The sequence below is a fragment of the Sorghum bicolor genome, chromosome 7 (assembly GCF_000003195.3).
Source record: "Sorghum bicolor cultivar BTx623 chromosome 7, Sorghum_bicolor_NCBIv3, whole genome shotgun sequence".
Classification (NCBI taxonomy): Eukaryota; Viridiplantae; Streptophyta; class Magnoliopsida; order Poales; family Poaceae; genus Sorghum; species Sorghum bicolor.
In genome coordinates this window covers 52,620,953-52,643,057 of record NC_012876.2, presented here as the reverse complement: position 1 = coordinate 52,643,057, position 22,105 = coordinate 52,620,953, and the positions used below count along the sequence as shown (strand labels likewise).

General features: G+C 41.6%; 2 protein-coding genes and 2 long non-coding RNA genes across 5 annotated transcripts; 1 reads left to right on the top strand and 3 right to left on the bottom strand.

Moving 5' to 3' along the window:
- On the bottom strand, positions 901–5,415 carry LOC110436789. The gene is made up of 3 exons (XR_002454632.1): positions 5,291–5,415; positions 5,149–5,197; positions 901–1,736 (listed from the first exon to the last, which is right to left on the bottom strand). It is a non-coding gene; the product is annotated as an uncharacterized LOC110436789 (long non-coding RNA).
- On the top strand, positions 4,478–9,073 carry LOC8070055 (protein HOTHEAD). 2 transcript variants are annotated; one of them, XM_021464289.1, is made up of 6 exons: positions 4,478–4,726; positions 5,356–5,666; positions 6,663–6,976; positions 7,094–7,482; positions 8,161–8,732; positions 8,822–9,073. In XM_021464289.1, exons 1-6 carry the CDS (start codon positions 4,724–4,726, stop codon positions 8,874–8,876), a joined length of 1,644 nt encoding a protein of 547 aa, XP_021319964.1. In that variant the 5' UTR covers positions 4,478–4,723; the 3' UTR covers positions 8,877–9,073. The 2 variants fall into 2 exon arrangements, with proteins under 2 accessions (XP_021319964.1, XP_002445466.1); XM_002445421.2 differs by having other exon boundaries at positions 5,312–5,666.
- LOC110436790 lies at positions 7,390–10,051 on the bottom strand. Its single transcript, XR_002454633.1, has 3 exons — positions 9,623–10,051; positions 9,404–9,515; positions 7,390–7,960 (listed from the first exon to the last, which is right to left on the bottom strand). It is a non-coding gene; the product is annotated as an uncharacterized LOC110436790 (long non-coding RNA).
- On the bottom strand, positions 11,841–15,430 carry LOC8070054. The gene is made up of 3 exons (XM_002444260.2): positions 15,102–15,430; positions 13,051–14,020; positions 11,841–12,637 (listed from the first exon to the last, which is right to left on the bottom strand). The coding sequence occupies exons 2-3, from the start codon at positions 13,998–14,000 to the stop codon at positions 12,148–12,150; spliced, it is 1,440 nt and encodes a 479-aa protein (XP_002444305.1). The 5' UTR covers positions 14,001–14,020; positions 15,102–15,430; the 3' UTR covers positions 11,841–12,147.

Below are 22,105 nucleotides of genomic sequence, written 5' to 3'. Positions count from 1 at the left end.
AGGGGAAAGAACGTCAACATGTGGGCTAAATTTTGTGATCCTAGGAGGGCTATGTGCAGTCAGTCTGAGGCATACACCATCACGGATGACATGTAGAACCTTATCATCATTGCGGAGGGGTTGGACGAGCTTCGTGTGGTATGGGGTTTGTATTGCCGAAATTGGGGGTCAGTGCATGTGAGTAGTGTCCACAGCCTATGGTAAACACTTTCTAGTTTTCTAGAACCTATTGTGGGAGGCTTTCCCAACTAGAATCTCTCTCTGTGTGTGTCTCTCTATGGCTTTCCCAACTAGAATCTCTCTCTTTTGTCAAACAAAAACTAGAATCTCTCTGTCTCTGTGTGTGCGTGTCTCTCTCTCTCTCTCTCTCTCTCTCTCTCTCTGGGGCAGTGAGGTGCTAACAATCGACATCATTTAGCGGTCCTTTGCAAACACGAAGACTTGGTGCTATTACCATATTCTAATATCTGAAGTCTCTAGTGGTGATGGTATTTTTCAGCTTAATGGTCAGGGTTCAACAAGTGTTTGGAGTTGTTCTTCACCTATGGCTTTTTTTTTATGCTTGAGCACCAATTCTATTTTCTCCAAAATGTGGCAAAACTGGTTCTTTTGGAGTCGATGTAACATAACAAGTGAGAATGCTAGAAATGACTCTACAAGTTGCTTGTTGGTGATGCTATTTTCCTTTGTTGTTCTTCGTTGTTAGGTGCATCAGTGTTCACAAAAACAGTGTACTCTTATGTTTGGATTAAGTCAAACTTTTTAAATTTATAACTAGATTTATAGAAAATATATAAAGTATAAACGTCTATATTGGAGGGAGCACGACAAATACAGAACAACTCAGATTAGGTGTGGTGACAAAGAATCGGACGTCTATATTTGGGAACTCAGATTAGATCCATGGATTGCAGCATATAGAGCAATGAATGCAGTGGTCCATCCATGGCATACGTGATGTCCACGGAAAAACAAGCTTCTCTGAATCCGATGCAAAATCTGGCATCCGATACTTTTTATTTTCGCAGGTGCAGTGGTAATGGTAACTCATCAGACCATGATCCCAGTTCTGGCACACCAAAACTTCCAAGGGAAGTACAGAGGGAGCTACAGAGGCATCCGCTTGACCCTCAGGGCACATGAATGGCCTCCCCGGCCACATACTCACCAATAAGAAGCTCAACTGCACGGCATGAAATTGAATGATTTGCTGCAAGAAGAGGTTGCTGCCATAAATGGATAACCAACAGGGCCAGATCACACAAATTAAGCGTAGCCCGGAGTCTTTTACAGGTCACTGCAATTAGCCAAAAAAAAAAAAAACAGATCACTACGCCAATACTTTCATGATTTGTCTCCTCATGATTGTCTTGCCCAGTGCTATTACTAATATCAGCATCACATTAACATGTGTATTTTATGGTTGTGGAGGGTGTTAAACTGCAACCATCAGCCCCAGTGCAGAGTGCACTTCACAATCACAGGGAGATCACTTCCTAATCCTAACAGAATTGCTTTCTCCTAGACGAGAAAGGAGGATGGACGGCCGGCCACCCAACGCCTGCTGAATTGGCGGGTGGTGGAAGAAGAGTTGTTGCTGTGCTCGCTTCAAGCCTTCAACATTCTTGCAAGCTGGCATTGCAGACAGAATATTAAGTGCACAATGAATGATCATTTGAACTCATGCTGTCTATCTACAGTAAAGTATTTTGACCATAGCTTTTCCTTAGGCTTATCTGCAAGACAGGCAAAAAAAGAGCTTTTCAATTTCAACAGCAATGCAGTTTTATTTGGTACGTATCATACTAGGTCTAAGAAGTAAGAACACTGTTAATCCCTTCAGCAAACGAAAGTAAAAGAAAACGACTGCTGTTTTATGAATTCCGTTGCACACTACAGATTCTCTATTGAACACACTTCAATCACTGAGCAAGAAACAGTAATTCTGGTACGGACACTTGATTAGTGAGACGCAAGCAAAACAGTTCAGATCTTCAAAACCAACCTTGCTCATGATATGCTAACTCCAGACCATGTGACCTGCCCTTTTGGAAGGGCTGTGCTGCGCTGTATGTTCTAGACTTGTGACAAGTTGAGAAAGAGAGGTCTACGCATCCAGTTGTATGGGCAAGGAGGTTCTCTAGGTCCCCTACACATTTCAAGCCATTTAATTGAAATGGGCGGAGGAAGTTGTGATCTGACCCAGAACAGGTTCAGAATGGGGTGGTCTATGCACAGAAAGAAACTGGCACAAGAACTGCTCACCTTACAAACTACCTACTCCAGTAATTCATGCCAGTTCTATGAAAAAACTGATTCCTCGTCTTTCCCAAATTTTGTTCCCACTTTGTTCCTGCCTACAGCTACAGCAGAAACCTTAGAAGGTAGCAGGGTAATTCTTGGCCTCCTGATAGCTTGACCTATGTACCAAACATAGTTTAAAAGGATGAGACGGGAACTAATTTGCACAAAGTTAAGGTATATGTGAATTAAGATTTTGCTTATACTTCTCTTGTTATTGAGCATCTCTATTTTGGCACAGGGTCCACATATTTTGCAGGATGGCACTGAAGGACAACGTTTAAAAGATGATTGTGACGTCTATTTTTGCTTCGATACTTAGTACAGTCGAGTATGAAGTTAACATCAATAAAGTTTCAGAAAAAAGAAGTTAACATCAATAAGTTCAACCAATGCCGTCCCTCCGTCCATTGCTGTCAAATTGAATTGCCTAGGCAATCTAGTGTGCCCTCACTGGCTAGTGGCTACCCGAGAGACATACATACCTTACAGTATCACTGTTGAGGCGTGGCAATGACACTGCATTAGCAGTACAGAATCATAATAATCCGTCCTTGAACTGAAGTACCTAGGCCAGATGATTGGATTATTCAAAGGTTTATCTTGATCTCTCTTTCATGTAAGGTATATGTCTTGCTGACATTTAGCTGACTGGTATGGGAAAGGATGTTGAAATATGTGGCTTTCGATCCTGTTTGGTACAACTTATAGAACCATTTCACAAATATGTTTTTCAGCTTCTACCAAACAGATATTTTGAAACAGCTTTTGCTAAAAGTTGTTTTTCTCTCACATGCATAGGAACCCTGGTGAAGCTAAAAATATTAGCTTCTCCTAGCTTTTTCTCTACTATCTTCCCTAAGAAGTTGTTTTACCTAGGGCTTTTAAAAACAACTTTAGCTTCACTAGTGAAGCTGAGTTGTACCAAATGGGCCCTTCCTGTGTCTCGTTATCTTCCATCATATTGCCACCTTGTAGAGGTTCCTAGTCCATACCAGTCCGATGGTCATTCTATCTATCAGCCAAAGAGTCTGTTTTCTACACCGACTATATGCATTTCGTTTTCTTGAAAACAATATCTCCAGCCTTCAACAAACAGTACAAGGTAAGATGTCTAGGTAGAATGGAATTGCATAGGCTGAAGGAGAAGATTGAATACAAATTATTTTCTTTTGCGGTATATATGCTCCTTATCCGTTTGCTGAATGGAAATGGGGAAATGTCCTCGTGTGGAAAAAAAAAATATATGCTCCTTATTTTTGCATCTTTTAGATACTCTCTGAATTAGGTTGCCATGTAACTGATGTTCAGACCCCTAAAAATACATTTATTCAACTCAACCAATTTTCCATTACTTTCTTACCTTATATATATGATTATTATTATTATTAAGATATGCTAGCTGTATACCTGTATCCCTGTGTCATTTCTCAAAGATGATTGTATCCGCATGTCCGTTACATATGGGTATACAATGCTCGTATGCGTATTTGGGCAACATAGACAAAGACTACTTTCACTTCATGGCCAATACCTATACACCTACGGAAGGTGCAAGGTAAAAAAAAAAACACATTTTCCACCATGCATTGCAGTTTCACCTATTTAAAAAGATGCTCGTTAGTTCCTTATGCCTAGTAGGCTGTTTATTGGGACAGAACGACAGGCCAATCTTCTTTTCCATAAACGCTCTATGAATGCTAATTAGCTTGCATCTAGGCACTAAACAATGCTCGAAATGATGCAAAAACTTAACTTTGGTACTTGCGAGAATTAGTACCACTATACCAGGCATTATCTGCCACCAATATTTAGACGTTGCTGAATGTGGCAGTGACTAGTGATGAAGGACGAAGTTGCACTCAAAAGAGGCTCTGCTAATTGACAGCTGCCAACCATTCAGGCACAAACATTGGGAAAGGAATTAGAATTTATATATTGAGAGAGAGACACGAAAATGAGAGGAAGCACGCCTGTCATGCGTGTAAATCAGGATTGGTGGGTATATTCACAGCAGTTTAGTTGTGGTTGGTTGGGTGATGAAGTTCATAAATCCGAGTTGTACTAGAACAGTGCCGCCTGTGCATTGAATGGCATTCAAATGGTGTGGGTGAGCTCTTGAATGTGTGTACACTTGCACCACAACCCCCCCCCCCCCCCCCTACTATCCCCCCAATTCAGTTGCCTACAAAAACATTGGAATGCAGACTCATGGTTGTGTGCCAGATGAAATCACAGGGAAACCAGGAAGAAGGCAAGTACAGAGAATCAGAGCTGTCTGGGTGAAAGGGCAAAGGCAAGTAGAGGCCAACTGACTGAGCTCGCCGTCACCTCCAGGTTCCTCTCGGGGCTGCCATGGATTTGATCAGGAGAGGGGCGGTTTTCAAGGCCCTGGTGTTCCTCTGCTTCATCATATCATCTCATGGTACATTTCGCCTATCCCATTCTCTGTTCTTCACAGAGACTTGAATCATCTCCCTTTCAATCACTTTGTTCAGCTCCAGTCTTTTGGAAGGGCCTTGAGTGATCAATGTTTCCCCCTCAGCCATGTTAGAGTTTGATAATTGACAGCTTTCTTTCATCCTTTCTGTCTGTCTGTCTGTCAGCTTTTTCTGTTTCACAAGGTTTAACTTGGCATTTTGGTTTCACTCAGAAGTCAGAAGTTAACTAGCCATGCTGCTTGGCATCAGTACTGTCTTCTTTTTCCCCTAAATTTTACTATTGTTTCCTAGTCCTTAAGTGACACATGTTTATAACATCTTAATTTAAAATAATAAGACATACAAAATTGTGAAGTAAAAGCACAAAAAAGTTGGAGAGGGAAAAGAATGGCAGCAAAAGGCGCACCTTTTTGGCATTTGTAACCTGTAGAATGAATGAGTAATAACCAGGGGACCTAAAGAATGGTTATTAAGTGTTAACATAACCAGAATCAAATAGTAACAGTTCAGAGAATAAATAGATTGAAATCTTTACTTCAGAATATAACCTGGGTCACTTGAATTTGCAGGAAGAGATCATTTAACCAAACTGAATCTCCCTCCCTTCCTAAAGGCAAGCAGGTTTCCCACGTTTCAGCACGAGGCATATGACTATATCATTATTGGTGGGGGCACAGCCGGATGTCCATTGGCAGCTACGCTGTCCCAAAAGTACAAGGTACTCCTGCTGGAGAGAGGTGGGTCTCCATATGGTAACCGCAACATCACGTTACTGGAGAACTTCCACATTTGCCTGGCCGATGTTTCACCACAATCGCCGTCACAAGGTTTCATCTCCACTGATGGCGTGATAAATGCCCGTGCAAAGGTCCTGGGTGGTGGAACCTGTATCAATGCCGGCTTCTACAGTCGGGCAAAACCAAGGTACACAATTCTCATGTGCTGCTTTTACAAACAAAGTCAAATGACAAATAACCTACTATATGGAATTATCGATAGAGTGCAATGAAATACAATAGGCTTAACTGACTGTAGGTGTGGAAGTGTGGTGATGTCATATTCTCCAAACAGTGTGCATATCTTCTTTCTTAAGCAAGATTGCATTGAATTCTAGTTTGTAAACTAAAACATAAATTGGCCAGTGGATGAAGCCTCACTTATTCTCTCTTTAAAAAAAATTAACCAGACTGGGCAAAGCGGCAAATACAACAGAGCAACAAAGACCCCCTAAAGCCTAGCTTAGTCTAGTAGACACAACGTTTCAACATGTTTAATGGAAGAAGCCTAACTTAGTCAAGTAGACACACTTCTTCAACATGTTTACTCATGAACTAACCAGTCCTACATCAGCTGTTGTTTACACTATATACTACATGGGAGCCATAATGATCATACCAAGATGGATCCAGCTTCCAGCAGACTTACCCATAAAAGTTCCAGATTTTGCACTTACCATAATATTTTATCTCTGCACATGACTGGATCTCTACAGAACTTTTTTCATATCACAATGTTGAAATTTATTAGTAATTATAGGAAGAAAAAATAGACAGTGATTGCAGAATAATATAGCATATAAATTCCCATGCATTAGTCAGCTGAATGGTTCAACTCACCTGGAGGAAAGCAGGTAGGGCTGTCTTGCCATGTGGTAGCATAGATGAGGATTCAGGAACAATCTAGCCAAATTTTGGTAAAGTGAAGTACGAATAGCTTCACAGAATTCCTTATGTTACTAAAAGTCCCGATGACTGCATACCACCAAATTGGAATGATCAATACCAATTGTCTCTGAAATTTCTTCTCTAGATAGTTGTTGTTGAATGTACAATGATTTCTGAACATGTCATATGTCAATAGTGCTAGCAGAATGTTACTGTTATAAGTTTGTAATCAACATTTATGTGCTTGTTCTTTCAGCTTCGTGCAGAAGGCAGGATGGGATGCAGAGCTAGTCAACCAGTCCTACCCTTGGGTTGAAGAGAGGATTGTTCATTGGCCCAAAGTTGCACCTTGGCAAGCTGCACTCCGGGATGGGCTTCTGGAAGCAGGGGTCTCACCATACAATGGATATTCTTATGACCATCTCTATGGAACTAAGGTTGGGGGCACCATATTTGATGAGTCTGGGTATCGGCACACAGCTGCTGACCTCCTTGCTGCTGGAAATCCTAACAACCTTAGGGTACTACTTCATGCTAGCGTGAACAAAATTGTTTTCAACATGAAACAAGGTAACCATTGTTTAAGTAACATCTATAACAGCAAACAAAAGTTGTTACTATAGCTGAAGCAAAAAAAAAGGGGCACTGCAAAGACACATTATTTACAGAACCTCATCTCTTACACAGGCAATAGGAAGCCAAGGGCTATTGGAGTTCAATTCAAAGATGAGAATGGAGGGCACTACCAAGCCTTCCTCAAAAGGAAGAGGGGTAGTGACATCATTGTTTCTGCCGGCGCAATTGGCAGCCCACAGCTATTGTTGCTAAGTGGGATCGGACCGAGGAGTGAACTTAATAAGCACAACATTTCTGTAGTACTTCGCAATGAACATGTGGGTAAAGGAATGTCAGACAATCCAATGAACTCAATCTTTGTACCTATGAAGAATCCTACAAAGCAATCTTTGATTGAAACTGTCGGAATAACGGATGCTGGCGTGTTTATTGAAGCCAGCAGTGGTTTCAGCCAGTCAGATGATAGCATCCATTGCCACCACGGAATCATGTCTGCTGAGGTTTGGCGTCTTTTTTTATTTTACATGCATATGGTTTTCTAACTTCTTATATCCTTACCGGCATCCTGATGCATGACACTAAATATTTTTATGCAGAAACAACACCCTACACTATTGATCTTAAGAAAAATAGCTATTTACATATCTTGATGGGAGACAATTTCCCAACTTTTCCAAAGCTGCCGTTCCTTAATCATAAGTTTATGGATGCTCACGATAGGCATATAAAAAGAACCAGGAATCTGATTACATGTATACAGAAGTTCATATTATTCAGCAAATAGATGTTAACTTAGAACGGTGTACCTCCCAATTGTTAATATTCCGGCACTTCCTGTTATAATATTTTCAAACAGAGTAGAGGCATTAGCAATATGTTTGTTGTAAGCATAAAGCACGAACAAGTTTCTAGAACATTGGGTGTGTGCTGTACGGGTTCTTACACCTTTTCTTCGTAATACAAAGAAGCACAACTTTCCTGCATGTTCAAGAAGAAAAAATTATTAAAACTTTTCTTTATGAATTATGTGTAGGCAATAAGTTGCAAGGAACACAACAAAACTCTCTTGAGCTAACATAAAGAAAATAAAATGTTTAGCATATATTCACTTCCCCATTTTGAGAAGCATATGGTAGATTTCAAGCTTAGCACTAATGAGTTTTGTAACTTCATTGCAGATTGGGCAACTATCAACAATTCCACCAAAACAAAGAAGTTTTGACAAAATCCAAAAGTATGTACATAACAAATATAGCCTACCCAAAGAAGTATTTGATGGAGGATTCATTCTTGAGAAGATCGATGGCCCACTGTCTACTGGTAGTTTAGTACTTGTTGACACTGATATCGATAGCAACCCCAATGTCACCTTCAACTATTTCCAGCATCCACAGGATCTCAGACGATGTGTCTATGGGATAAAAACAATCGAGAAAATATTGAAGACAAACCATTTCACTAACCTTACTGCCAATGGTGCTGGATATCCAATGGAAACGCTGCTCAATATGAGCATATCAGCTAACATAAACTTGATACCGAAGCACACAAATGACACCACATCCTTGGAGCAGTTTTGCAGGGACACAGTAACAACCATCTGGCACTACCATGGTGGATGCCATGTAGGTAAGGTGGTCGATCAACACTATCGGGTGATTGGCATCTCAGGCCTCCGTGTGATAGATGGGTCAACCTTGTTTAGTTCACCAGGAACGAACCCACAAGCGACAGTCCTAATGATGGGCAGGTACAGAACAAAAACTATAGTTCTTGTCTAGAATCAAACGGATTCTGACTTCACGCGCTGATATTCCTTTTGTTGTATTTGATGATCAGATACATGGGAGTGAAGATTCTAAGGGAAAGATTAGGACGAGCAGCTGGAGTATAACAGATTCATGGACTTTATCCAGTTCATTAAGTAAGAATGTGATTTAGGAGATAAGTACATAGTAATTTTTGAAGCGATTCATCAAATCACCAAAGAAAGAAAAGCTAGGGGTTCAATTTGTATTGTTATTGTTCGTATAGGTCTATCACAATCCATAACTGTGTATTGGTTCCACAATCATAGCCACTCTTGCTTAATCTCACAAATGCTCATATGACAATGTTCTACATTTTGGACAATACTGCACACTGTAATCACATAATCTGACAAACTTGGACTCATCAGAATTCAAAAGACAATGGGCAGAGATGGTTGCAGGTCCAAATAAGGACCAAAGTTGAACATCTGTATTTTCATTCTGCAACCATTTGACATTTTGGCTGAATGGGAGTTTCTGAACTAAGGAAAGGCTTAACCAGTGAAGAAAATACCAGCAACATAAATGCCACCAATGTCATGTGCTCAAAGTCAAAGGGTATTTGAGCAAGCAAATCATATCAGTTTAAGACATGGAAGAAACATGATACCTAATTTAATCAGGCAGCCGCGCTGAGAAGATGGTCCCCAGTCCACACTTCAAAATCATGTCATTCCATTGAACTGGTGCTCTGACGCCTTGACGGCTTCCCCAGAGCGAACCTGACACAGAAGGAAAACGACAGTGTAACACGGCATGGCTGTGAACCGATCCACGACCACGGGGTAGGGACGATTCGTCAGCTGATATGGCGTGGCTGGGGCATTACCGTGAACATCTGGTATGCATCGACGTTCAGGTAGACACGACGCTGTTGTCGTTCATGTTGTCAGGATTAGGCGGGTGAAGAGATGCCTGCGCAGCGCCGAGAGGAAGCGGCAGAAGGTTGGTTCAGGGTAGACTTGACGAATCCATCGCTGGGAATGACGGCGCCGGCGAGCCCGTCGTGGCGAGCACCTCGAGCTCTCGACGTAAGGAATGGGGGGAGCCCCGTTTGACTTGTACTTTATCCGTTCAAAATTACTCCGGCGGTCCGTCCGGGCTAACTTGGCCCCCCCAAAAAAAACAAAAAAAAAAAGGTGAAGACGTCGCATGGATGAAACATGGACGCCCACTATGACACTGTCAATAAGTACTTTCTGCAGTGTTTTTCAGCTCCCTAAAAAAAAGTGAGCTTATCAGCCGAATCTACAAATCATTCAACAGTATTTTTATCTTACAACAAATTAGCTAACAGTACTTTCTGTTATGGCTTATCAGCCAAATGAACAAGGCAACCCTAAATCAAATCACTTTATGACACTTAAAGTTGGAGCTAGTTGGAGCTCTACCAGAGCTAACTTCTCTAAAAAACGTTTCAAAATCATAATCACATTATAAAATTGTTTGCCTCGTAGGTTAGAATATGGTTCAAAAATAAATTGTCTTTCACAAAGAAATCATCTAAATAAAAATATGTTTTAGAGAAATTTAAATGCAGCACATTTTAATTTCACTACAGCATGACTCACTTTTTCCTACAATTATGTGTTGGTGAATCAAGGGTTTTAAGTACACATAGGGGGTGTTTAGTTCTCCTATTCTAAAAGAATTTAGGTTTTGGTTCATTATTTTACATAACGGAACTAAATATCATGCAATTTTTTTGGGAAAAAGATGATTATTCTCCATTTTTAATTTTGGCCTCAAGAGGCCAAAAAAGGCTCAAGAGGAAAGCCCAAAAGAGCTCATGAGAACAATAAATTTTGTATTTTGGACTGAAATAAATATGACCCTAAAAATTTTTGCATTTTGTATTCTATCATTTTAAAGTAGTTAGCATTTTGTATTTTGTATTTTATAGGGAACTAAACGCCCCTACAGTATGTTGGCAAATTGTATAGTCTTTTAGAGTCAAATAAACTGTCACTGTCACCGATAATGCTGTAAGACTACACCTCATGTGTCGGCATTTCTCCTTCCAACCAAAAAAGTGTTGGTGAAAGGCTTTAGACAAAACAAGTGTACTAACTTTTTTTATTAATCATGTCAATAAATAGGTTGTTCCACCAAGGTAAAATAGTGGTAACTCAAACAGTTTGGCAAATTTTGTTTCCTAAATCATAGTATTTGCCAACTTCCAAAATTATATAGAGAAAAAAAAGAGTTCATCTTCAATAGTTTGACATAATTTATTTCCCAAAATAAAAAATAAAAACTTAAGTCCCACAAACTTGTTTTTTCTCGGAAAAATATGTTTCCGCGCCACGGGACTACTTCACGCGCGCTTCTGGATGTCCACCACCGCCGACTCGTTGCCGCCCTTTGGTTCCTGGCGGCCAGCATAGGGCAGCAGCACCCGCAGTAGCAGACGGCAGCAGCTCTCGCAGTAGCCGATATCAGTAGCAGACGGCAGCACTCGCGGCGTGGGAAAGTGGACGGATCCTTCTTCGCGCGCACGGGAAAGAGGCGACGCGGAGAGAAGCCTGATGCGCGGTGCGGCTTCACATATATATTTGCGCGCCTCAGGAAGAAATTATACCAAATTATAAAAGATGAAAAAAAAGATGTCAAACTATTAAAGAGAGATTTTTCTCTTTTTTTCTAAGAAAAAAACAAGGATGAGAAAGGGTTTTGGAAAACTGTTGGAGATACTACTCTCAGTAACGCCATGGACTTTGGCTCCGAATTGATAGTAAAATGGTAGAATTAAATAGGTTCAAAAAAAGTGGTAAGATTCTCTATGAAATTTCTTAAAATGTTGTGTGTTTTTACAAATTACACAGTACCAGGACTTTTGCTCTTAAAATGTTATGATGACATCCTTTCTATTACAATCCTCATGCCAACAAACCCTACAGTTAAATCTATGAAATTTTCATAAAAGCACGGTTTAGTAATGCATAATTTATATTGTGATATTCAAGGAATTCCACAGCATCTTTACGTTACCGAATATACTGCTGAACGCGGCAAGCCTTTTTTTTCCCCTCGACACACAACCGAACAGATGACAAAGCTTCAATTTAAACACCGATCCATATGTACAATATTCAGAGATACCGACACCACACATATTTACAACAAACAAAATATTTTGGAAAAAATGCTCTCCTGGTGCAGTGTGGACAACTTGACATTCATTTACACCATTGCACCATCATGGTTTCCAGATCAACAGATGCTAGGGTCTAACAAATTTGATCATTTGACACCATTTTCATGAAGGGGTGCACTTGGTCTTCCATGTATGGATCCTACCCAGCAAAATACAGTTGCCTAGCTCGCTACACCCAAAGAAAAATAACAATAACTTTACAACTTTGGCAGCAGCCACCCAAGAGCCCACCCAAGAAGAAACCCAGCTCCAGCAAGACCTAACCCAACAGCAAATAAGATCGTGTCAAAGAACCCACCTCCCTTCTTCTGCCTTCTACCCTTCCTCCTAGTCCAATCTCTCTGTTCCTGACCGTGTGTAGGCTTCTCTTTTAGGGTTAACCATGGAAGTTCAGGTATGATGGCTGCTATCTGATGCTCTTTGTGCTTGAGCTGCAGGACAATATTCTCCAGCTGCATTATTTTCAGCCACTGATTGCAAGCAAAGAGATGTGAGGCTTGTCGGAACAAAAGCTTGATGACATCGTCTTTCTCATTGTGCGCTTTCTTGGCAGCCATATCAGCTTCTCTAGCACGGGTTTGTGAATGGCGGAGTGCCTCCAAAATCTTGTCTCGCTCTGAAGCATTCCAGAGTGTTTGTTTGCTTTCCAATCCGGTTGTGCTACTGCTAGAAAAATATTGAGCCGCACTGCACATAATGAAAATGAGATGAAATGAGTATGTGACCACAATACTAAATAAAATTATGAAAAAATTGAAGACATTTGAAAGTCTTCAAACTCTGAGAAAGGATGTATATACTATATATATGTGAACTGTGTACCCTCTTGCTGACAATAGACATGCAAAATTTACTAAGGCTTGATAAATTTTGAACAACAAAAACCAATATTAAATTAGACTGCATATCCCACCACCAGATCCAAAGTTATCAATCTTTATTATCTTCTTGCATGCTAATTATACTTGTAATATGCTGTTGATGAATCTTCTATACCTCAGATATCCATATATGAAATGAAACAAAATAAGCTGAAAGTCCAGATACAGTTAGGACACCTAATGCCATGGGGGTAATGAGCTAAGCTGAAGAACACACACCTATATGTATCATTCCTTCCATGCTGTTCCCAAACTCCATTACCATATAATAAAACCAACTCATCTGTACTTCCTGTGCTATAGCTACACTCGATATGGTCACAATGTCCAGGAACAGGATGTGTCACTCTTCCTGCAGGAGATGAAGATCCCCCATAGTCACCTATATGTTTGCGAGTATGTGGTTCTGTCCTGTTAATACGTACTGTCTGGGTAGGCCTTGGTAGATCACAATTCTCAATGTGCTGTGTTGCTCTTTCTGCAACTAGTGAAGCCAGCTGCTCCTCATCAGCAATCTGCCACCATGGTCGAATCTTTTCACCTTTCCAAGGTGCATCCATATCAAAATTAGCCTTATCTGGGTTCTTCAAAGGTGCTGGGTCAATACATTCAAAATCTGGGGATTCATTATCCTTGTACAAACAATTGCTGAGAGTTTCTATGCACTTAGACACTTGAGAATAGCTATCAACAGTCTTCATCTCTTCTAAGCCTGTTTCAAGGGAATACTTCGTGAAGGCTGACGAAACCATCCATGGAGGATCCAAAACATCCCCAATCTTTTCAGTGTTGGCATCAACTGCTTGACAGAGTAATGTTTCCTCATGTTTAGGTTGTGGCGCTGAATCTTCCACTTGCTTCTCATGAATGTCCGTGCCCAGCGAACGCAGCCGCTCACTAACAATATCCTTCTGGATCCCAAAATTTGGCTGTGACTGAACCCACCATCTGAAATCTGGTGGCAGATTAGAATGCATGGGATTCCATCTCAAAGGCACTAAACTGCAGATGGGACGATCAGCGGAATTTCGACAGTTCCCATTGTTTGTACCATGTTGTTCAGCCGATGGTGGACAGCAAGCTAGTTTTGGAGCTCTCTTCCTGTCCTCCTGAACAAGGCAACGGTTTGCAGCACGTTGCCAAGCAGCCCTTGCTTCAGCAGCAGCCATTAGTTTCACTGATCACAAAACTGTCCACAACAACAACAACAACAACAAATTGTCAACCTGATAAGCAATCGCCCACCGAAATAAAACAAGAAATTGGATGAAGATCCATCTCAAAACAGCAATCACACTATCCAAGCGATGCATAAGTCTTTATGTTGATAAATACTGGCATGTAAGCATACTTCCTTGACAATACGAAAGAGGCCACCCATGAAACAGAAAACTCACTATTACTTTACCATATCCTAGATCAAGCCATGCAAGCGTAACGAAAATGTAAACTGGGTAAGAATTAAGATTGCATGGAGCACAAGCTGTGCCCAGTACTGGCAATACATAAGTATCGAAGCTTAGGATACAGATACTAGAACAATAAGCAGTTTATGTTTCTGTCGTCCATTGAGGTAAATAAGCCATAAAGCAGTAGGAAGAAAAGGATGCATAGCTGAATCAACAAGTTTTTGTGATTTAGCTCATCATTTTCAGCCTATCACAGGAATTTAGGGTGATTAATGTAACATGAAGACAATGACAAATCAGCTGAATTGACTGGCAGTACTGCAATACATTGTTAAGTTGATTGTCTCCCACTATTCCAATGATTCAATCCAGATACACAATAAGGATGCCACTTGCCACCATTTGGGTTTTAAACAATATACAGTGGATCATTTTCCTAATAATTTCCCAACCACAGCCGTAATGGTTTCCGAGAGTTGTGCTAACATCAAATGCGTTCTGTCTATTGGAAGTTGTGCTAATATCAAATGCGTTCTGTCTATTGGAAGTTCTGGTTAATCAATATTCCATAAGACTGATTGTAGACTCGCTATTTTCAGATAGCACTACTGAACAAACAGGCCAATTTCTGCCCTCCGATGTGTCATTTTGGTTTTGGCACTGAACTCCGTGGATGGGTGGACCCAGTAATAGAGGACACTGGTGTACACATGTACCCAGTAATTTTTGCCATCAAATCGAAGTTAGTAGCCATAATACACTTCAATTACTAAATCGGATCCTCGGAATACAAATATATGAAGTTAGGGATTGGTTGATCGGTTTCGCACGGCAGGAGGTGAAGAGAAGGGGCGGGAATACCTGGCGGGTGCTCGTCGCCGGCGGAGAGCCGGCCAAGACCTGTCTACCTGGCGTTGAGCGGCGGCAGTGGTCCCCCAATCGTCGCCAAGAGAGAGAGAGCCGCGCGGGGTGAAGGGAGAAGCGAAGGCAGGGTTGAAACGCAGCCGGCGACGGTGCTGGCCGGGAGAGGACGGCCGTCGCCGTGGCGTTGGCTCCTCGTGTTCTTGGGCGTGCGGCGCGGGGGAGCTAACCCATCGGCTTTATGGGTGGGACAAGGCCGCAAGAGTCGAAAACAATGGATGGATGGTGAGTGAATCCGACGAGTCCCACAGAAATGGAGGAAATCAAGAAACGATGGTCGATGGCAAGCGGATTGGGTGGAGTGGCAATGCACCATTCTTTTTTGCTCCGGCCTGTCGGTTTCCGGGCCCAGGGATAATGACTCGTGCGCTTTTTAGTTTTGTTTCTACTACACATTCAAATAGCATCTTCCTAAATTTTCTTACAAATTTACCATCATAGTGAAAAAGATTTCTTATAAGATTATCAAACATGGCTATTTTTGCTTGTGTGGCGTGCCAGATCATGGCGCCAACATGGAGGCACATTGCAAAATGACTAAGTTGCTCCTGGCAAAATGACCAAGGCCTTGTTTAGTTCCCAAAAAATTTTGCAAAATTTTTTAATTCTCCGTCACATCTAATTTTTAGACACATGCATGGAGTATTAAATATAGATGAAAATAAAAACTATTTGTACAGTTTGGTCGGAATTGATGAGACGAATCTTTTGAGCCTAGTTAGTCTATGATTGGACAATATTTGTCGCATACAAACAAAAGAGTTACTGTATCAATTTTGCAAAAAATTTCCAAAGTAAACAAGGCCCAAGTTGCTCCTGCTCTTAGCACTATTAACACATGCGACTCTTTTCTCTCTCTCATGCCCAATCCATTGTGTAGAGGCCGCCTTCGCCTCTTGGGTCCCCGTCCCGATGCCGCCAAGCGCTATTGCCGAAGCTAGCGCCAGCCGCTAGGATGTAAGGTACACGAATGTACCCTCATCTCTCAACCTTATTTCCTACTCGAGTTTGACTATGGATTTTAGCTAGGGTTTGCGGATTGATTGCCTAGGGTCTTTGTTTGATTCGATCTTACTAGAAGCAAGTTCAACTTGCACCTACCTCACTGCCATCTGAGCCATCATCACAAGGCTCGTCAATTTTGGAGCTTCCTATTAAGAAATTGCACCAAGAAAGAAGGTAGAGCAGAGCTTCTTTAGAATCCGGAAGAGTCTTCTGAGTTTGTTATAGCTCCTTTGTATTCTTTCATTTAGTATTTACTTTATTCAGTACTCTACTTGTTTAGTACTTTATTCGAGTAAATATAGCTTTTCTTTGTTCAAGTTCTAGCTCAATCTTTACCATTTTTAGTGAGCTTAGGTGCTTACTCTTAGTGTTAGTATCATAGATAATATTTTTCTTAGTCTAATCTTTGTTAGTATGGGTTTCACCATCTAGTTAGGGTACTTTGATCTTATTTCATCGGAGCTCCAATCAAAGTAGTAAATTTATAGATGAAGTGAGGTGCTTAGGCTATCTTACCTATGGATAGATTGTGGTAGTTGGCAGGTGCCTATTTTATGTATTCCACCATGTTCGGTCTAGTTATTAAATCATAGGGCTTATGGCAGTCCTTGTCTAGATAACCCTCTTGGTTGTTAGGCGGACTATGCCTCGAAGTACTAAAGTCTTTTTTTCTAATCTCTAGTTTATCCTTGTTACTTAAGATGAATAGTTGCTCGCTCTCCCACTTAGCTAGCCACACTTTTAGTTTGCTTGTTATATCCCATCCATATCACCAAACCATTTACACCTTCACCCACATCCATTCACCCCTTTTGGCTAAGGACAAAACCTTTACTTTAGCATTCATATCCACCAAGCCAACCTCATCCTACTGTCTTTCCTTGGGATAAATATAAATTTGACACTCATTTCTCATCGAGTGAAATGCTACAAGATAGTTTTGTACACTTGCGAAATTCCTCAATAGACATAAGAAACATCAACATCTGAGAGTCGCCACTCCCCACTAGTCCTCATTGAACCACCCATGCAAGGGTGTAGCTCCTCCTTGATCCACGCAACAAACCGAGTGCGCTCTACAAGCTGATTCTTTGTCACTCCAACACGGTGAATCGCCCACAATCTTTCACACCATGAGTTGGGTTATCCACAAGCACCACCAGATGATCACTAAGCTCCCAATCACCACCAAGCTATCTAGGTTGTGCCGATCACCAAGATTAACAAGCATGAACTCTCACTTGACCTCCAACCAACCCAAATACGAAGAGTGGATGCACACTTGCTACTCTCTTTGCATTAATAAGGTCCTTAATCTTCCAATTAACAAATCCTAACACGTCACTAGGCACTTGCTTTCCCTTGCACACCAAATAGTTTCCTCAGCTGAATAAATGGGCAAAAGAACCTAAATGCACGAGTTGGAGGGTATAAATAGCCCCAAGGCATGGAACTAACCGTTACCCCCAAACTTAGCATTTTTGGGGTTACTGGACACAAATGTGTCACATCAGATAGCCTGTCCGCTGACACCCCAATGACTAGTTTTTGAACTAGCCGTTATAGTATCAAGCACTGGGCGCACACCTTGTCCGGTGACAACAAACTGTGAACTCACCTATTTTTAGCGGTCTATGGAATTTTATGGAAGTGCACCGCCTGTGACACCTTTGAGCCAAATTCCAAAACCAACACTTTGGAAAAAAAGCGACGATGCCACCAGATAGCTTATCTTGTGCACCGCCACCCCTATCCGGTGACCAGGGCATCACTACCACCATTTCTATTGTCCTTCAGTTCAATCACAATTTGAATCTGAGTTTCAATCTTCTGATGATCTTGGGATTTGTTTGAGCTACCTAGCATTAGATTTCATGTGTGCACATCCACCCACTAGACTTACCTAGGTAAAGCTACCCATCCATGCCCCCCCTTTATAGTACGCTAAAGGAAAAATAAAGTAATAAACTACTCTAAATGTCTCTCAACACCAAACAATTTAGTCAGTTCGCTTGGCAGAAAAGCCATAGCTAAAAGTACTGTTCGCTGATTTATTGTGAAAGAAAAACAATGTTGAATGGCTAGCATATTCGGTAGATAAGCTCAAGCGAACAAGCTAGAACTAGTTTGTCCTTAAACTTGTTGTCCATCCTTTAAAAACCGAAACAATTTTCATCGATAGGGATATGGAAACCATAAATGGCCAATCAATCACCATTACCGTAACCTAAATTATAATGCTTCTGTAAAACACATGTTAGTCACCGAAACCCAATTAGGGGGCCTAGAAGGTATGTCCACGCTTCTCTTCTCCTCGGACGACCTCCCTCTTCTCCTTCGCCGGGGCCCTCCTTCATATTCTCCTACGCCGACGATGCGAGCTCGGGACTCGGTGTGGTGGGCATAGACTCCGTGCTGAATTGGTAGCTATCACGCCGACACCGAGAGAGGCTCCAGTGAGGGCAAGGCAGCTTGCACTATGAGAGAGCCAATGCCAGGCAAGGCTGCCGCAGAAAACAGGTATGGCCTCCACGCTACCGGATGAAGCCCCTGCCCCAAATATGGATTGAGATGAACAGGGAACATGAGAGGAGAGGAGAAAACATAGGGGTATAAAGGTCTTTCTTTATTTTTTTGTCAGCTTGTCCAGCTCTAATAAATCTTTTACGGGACGGATGGAGTAAATAATATAATTGAACTAGAACGAAAAAGCATTGGCACAGATGAGAGATGGCAAAGAAAGATGATAACCGTGTACTAATGCACTGGACATGCATGTTGGGAGTACTTTATAAGCAGGGGGCGGGGGCAGGCCAGGGGTTAGGTTAGAACAGGTTTGGTGCTAATAAAACTATAAGAGCTGAGCATTTATCTGGCGCTAGACCAGGCCAGGGGCGATGATGACGGCCGAGCGGCCGAGACAGTAACAATTGTTAATGACCGTCGGCCGTCGCTGCCTGATGAGCCGCCCAAGCGACGCAAAGCAAAGCAAGCGGGTTGGCTTCAGCAGGCCCAGGCGTCAGCCGTCAGCAAACTCAGGCCTGGTTTAGTTTCTAAAAAATTTTAAGTCACATCAAATTTTACGTCACATATATAAAGTATTAAATATAAATAGAAATAACTAATTACACAATTTATCTGTAATTTGCGAGACGAATCTTTTAAACCTAGTTAGTCCAATTTAGATAATAATTACTAAATATAAACGAAAGTGTTACGCTAACCAAAGCCAAAAAAGTTACCAACTAAAGCAAGGCCTCAACTGGAACTTATGCCGGTCATGCTCACGACTAGGGACGGCAGCAGCGAGGGACGACCTTGACACTTGGCAGTCAGCGAAGGCCGCGGCCACTAATCGCTCTGCTCGTTTTTCTTCAGGCGGGAGAGTGCCAGGTGCCAGCAACCTGCAAAAAGAAGAGCTCTCGACTCTAGTGAGAGAGTCACCGGATCTCATCCCACCCAAACCGTGGGCGGGCGTTCAACAGCCGGGTGACGTGCACGGCGCGGTCGCTTCTCTCCTTCCTGCGGGCAACTCAGCGAGAGCAGAGGAGAGTCGCTGGGGCAGTGCAACTCTCCCTCTGCGCTCTGCCTGCCAGGTGCTGAGGTGCCATGCCGCCTGCCGAGTCGCCGGCTCACGGAGTCCGTGGAGGAAGCACTGACCGCGGCGTGCTAACAACGACGCCTACCACACGTCGATCATCGATCATCATCTACTGATCTCTCGTACTGGATCTAGATGGGATGGTTCCTAATCTTTTCATTGCCTTGTTTAGATCAAAAACTTTTTTGAATTTTGATAGTAGCACTTTCGTTTTTATTTGATAAACATTGTCTAATTATAAAATAACTAGACTTAAAAGACCCGTCTCACGATTTACAGGTACATTATGCAATTAGTTTTTATTTTCATCTATATTTAATGTTTCATGCATGTACCATAAGATTTAATGTGATAGAATATCTTGAAAAAATTTTGGTGTTTGGGATGAACTAAACAAGGCCTTGTATGTTCAGGTATATCAGCATGTACACACTCACTCGGCCCCCGTACCCAAACGTGCAGAGTGCGCCGGCCACATCATTATCAGCTTTGCTACATCACCAAAAAAGGGAAACAAAACCGTTCACAATTCTTTAGTCCATCTCATTGTCATCGAATGAGATTGAGATTTCAAGAGCAACAACATCCACCAGTTAACGCCTGCTACGCCTCTGCACGGCCACAAAAGACAGTGCCTTTCGGAGTCGGTGTCGGATCGTTCAGAATCGGTTTTGGACCGTCGCGTCTTGTTGCGGTACACGCATCTGGTTACATACTGGTCTCCATAAAAAGTTGTTTCTAGGCTGGGAATGGGGGGCAGCGTCATGCTCAAGCTCAGCAGCCCGCGCTCAAATTGTTGACTGTATTGCTTTGCATGGTAACATTAACACGCTTCTCGTTGACAAATAAGAAAAGTACATATACTTCTCGATATCATGCAATTCACGTATTCCAGATACTTTTTAAAATTTAAATAATTAAATCTATAAAAACTAACATTTACAATACCATGTCATTATCAAGCTTTTAAATCGCGGGCTACGATATTTTAGCCGTAGCCTTCACTAGCTAGTAGCTTTAAAAAGCTATTGTGGAATGTAATAGAGACGATTATTTCATTTAGTGGTTCTATAGAGAATATGAAAAATGTGGGGAAACATGTCATTGGCAAAAAATTATGAACATGAGCATCTCCAAGAGTATCCTATTTTTTCTCACAAAGATATTAGTTTTGCAACTCCTGAAAAGATATTGGGAGAAAAAAGTCATTTCCAAGAGTTTCTAATAATCCACTCCTAAAATAAAAGACAATTTTACATTAGGAATCCTATACTATTTCTAAATTATCGTAACCAGTTTATATATTATTTTCTCTCGTACATTTGCATCAGGAACATTTACTACTATCTATTCTTTTCTACACCCTTCCACTTAGAAGACGGCGTGATGCGCGCGACAAAGGTTGCGCACATTTTTACGCATGATGCCGGTCTATTTGCCAATTGCCAATAGATGATTTTTTCTCTTTTCCCAAAAAAACATGTATAGGGAAGTGATATGGAATACTCTTAGAGATGCTCTAAATACTCAAATACATGTATAAGGATTTGGAGAACATATTTATAGATCCATTACTTAAGATTCAGTAAAACAGCCAACATACTCACGGTTATAGCCAACATTCATTCCTTCACCGCTAAGAATCAAAGAATTCAAAAAACTACTCAATAGTTGGTTACATCATTATTTAATTAAAGATCACAATGATGATGCATAGATTGTAGTTATTAAGAGAAATGAATGAATATTTGCCTTGGTCAATGTTAATAAACATATTTACTGGCTAAGCCAAATGACAGTGTTTAGCAGAGCTATATCGTCATTAGTTGCAATAGTGGAACAATAGGCAATATTATAGCTTTATACCCTACAAAATAGCTACTCCCTTCGTAGCCCGAATTTGGGAATCTCATGCGAATGTTGGTGTGTGCAAGTGAGAAGAAGGATTCTAGTTAGAATTGGAGTAGTAGTATGTTAGCGTGTCCAAGTGACTAGGGATGAAAAATGAGGCGACGTACCACATGCTGTTTAAACCGATTCCTTCAGTGAAAGTCCGGTGAAAACGGGTGAAGCCTTTTCCCGACCGTTTTCTCATCGTATTTTCACGGGCACTTCCCGCCGATTATTCCTGTATTTTCCTTTCGAGTATAATACGTTGTGGTCTAACTTCGCGGCCCACGAGCGCGAATTAGCCCAGCCCACAAAGCACCGCTGCCGCCTGCTGCGCTGCCTCATCCTGGGCGTTCGGTACTACCGAACCGATCGGTTCGGTACTTCGGTACCCTCTCTAATTCGGTACGAGAGAAAGCCGGTACCGTTCGGTTCCTGAAAAAACTCG

Coding starts and splice junctions, on each gene's coding strand:
- LOC8070054 (XM_002444260.2), bottom strand. CDS start 14,000: ATGGCTGCTGCTGAAGCAAGGGCTGCTTGGCAACGTGCTGCAAACCGT. Junction 12,638..13,050: donor GGAAGGAATGATACATATAG/GTGTGTGTTCTT, acceptor CATTATGTGCAG/TGCGGCTCAATATTTTTCTA.
- LOC8070055 (XM_002445421.2), top strand. CDS start 4,657: ATGGATTTGATCAGGAGAGGGGCGGTTTTCAAGGCCCTGGTGTTCCTC. Junction 4,727..5,311: donor CTTCATCATATCATCTCATG/GTACATTTCGCC, acceptor TTGAATTTGCAG/GAAGAGATCATTTAACCAAA. Junction 6,977..7,093: donor TGTTTTCAACATGAAACAAG/GTAACCATTGTT, acceptor TCTCTTACACAG/GCAATAGGAAGCCAAGGGCT.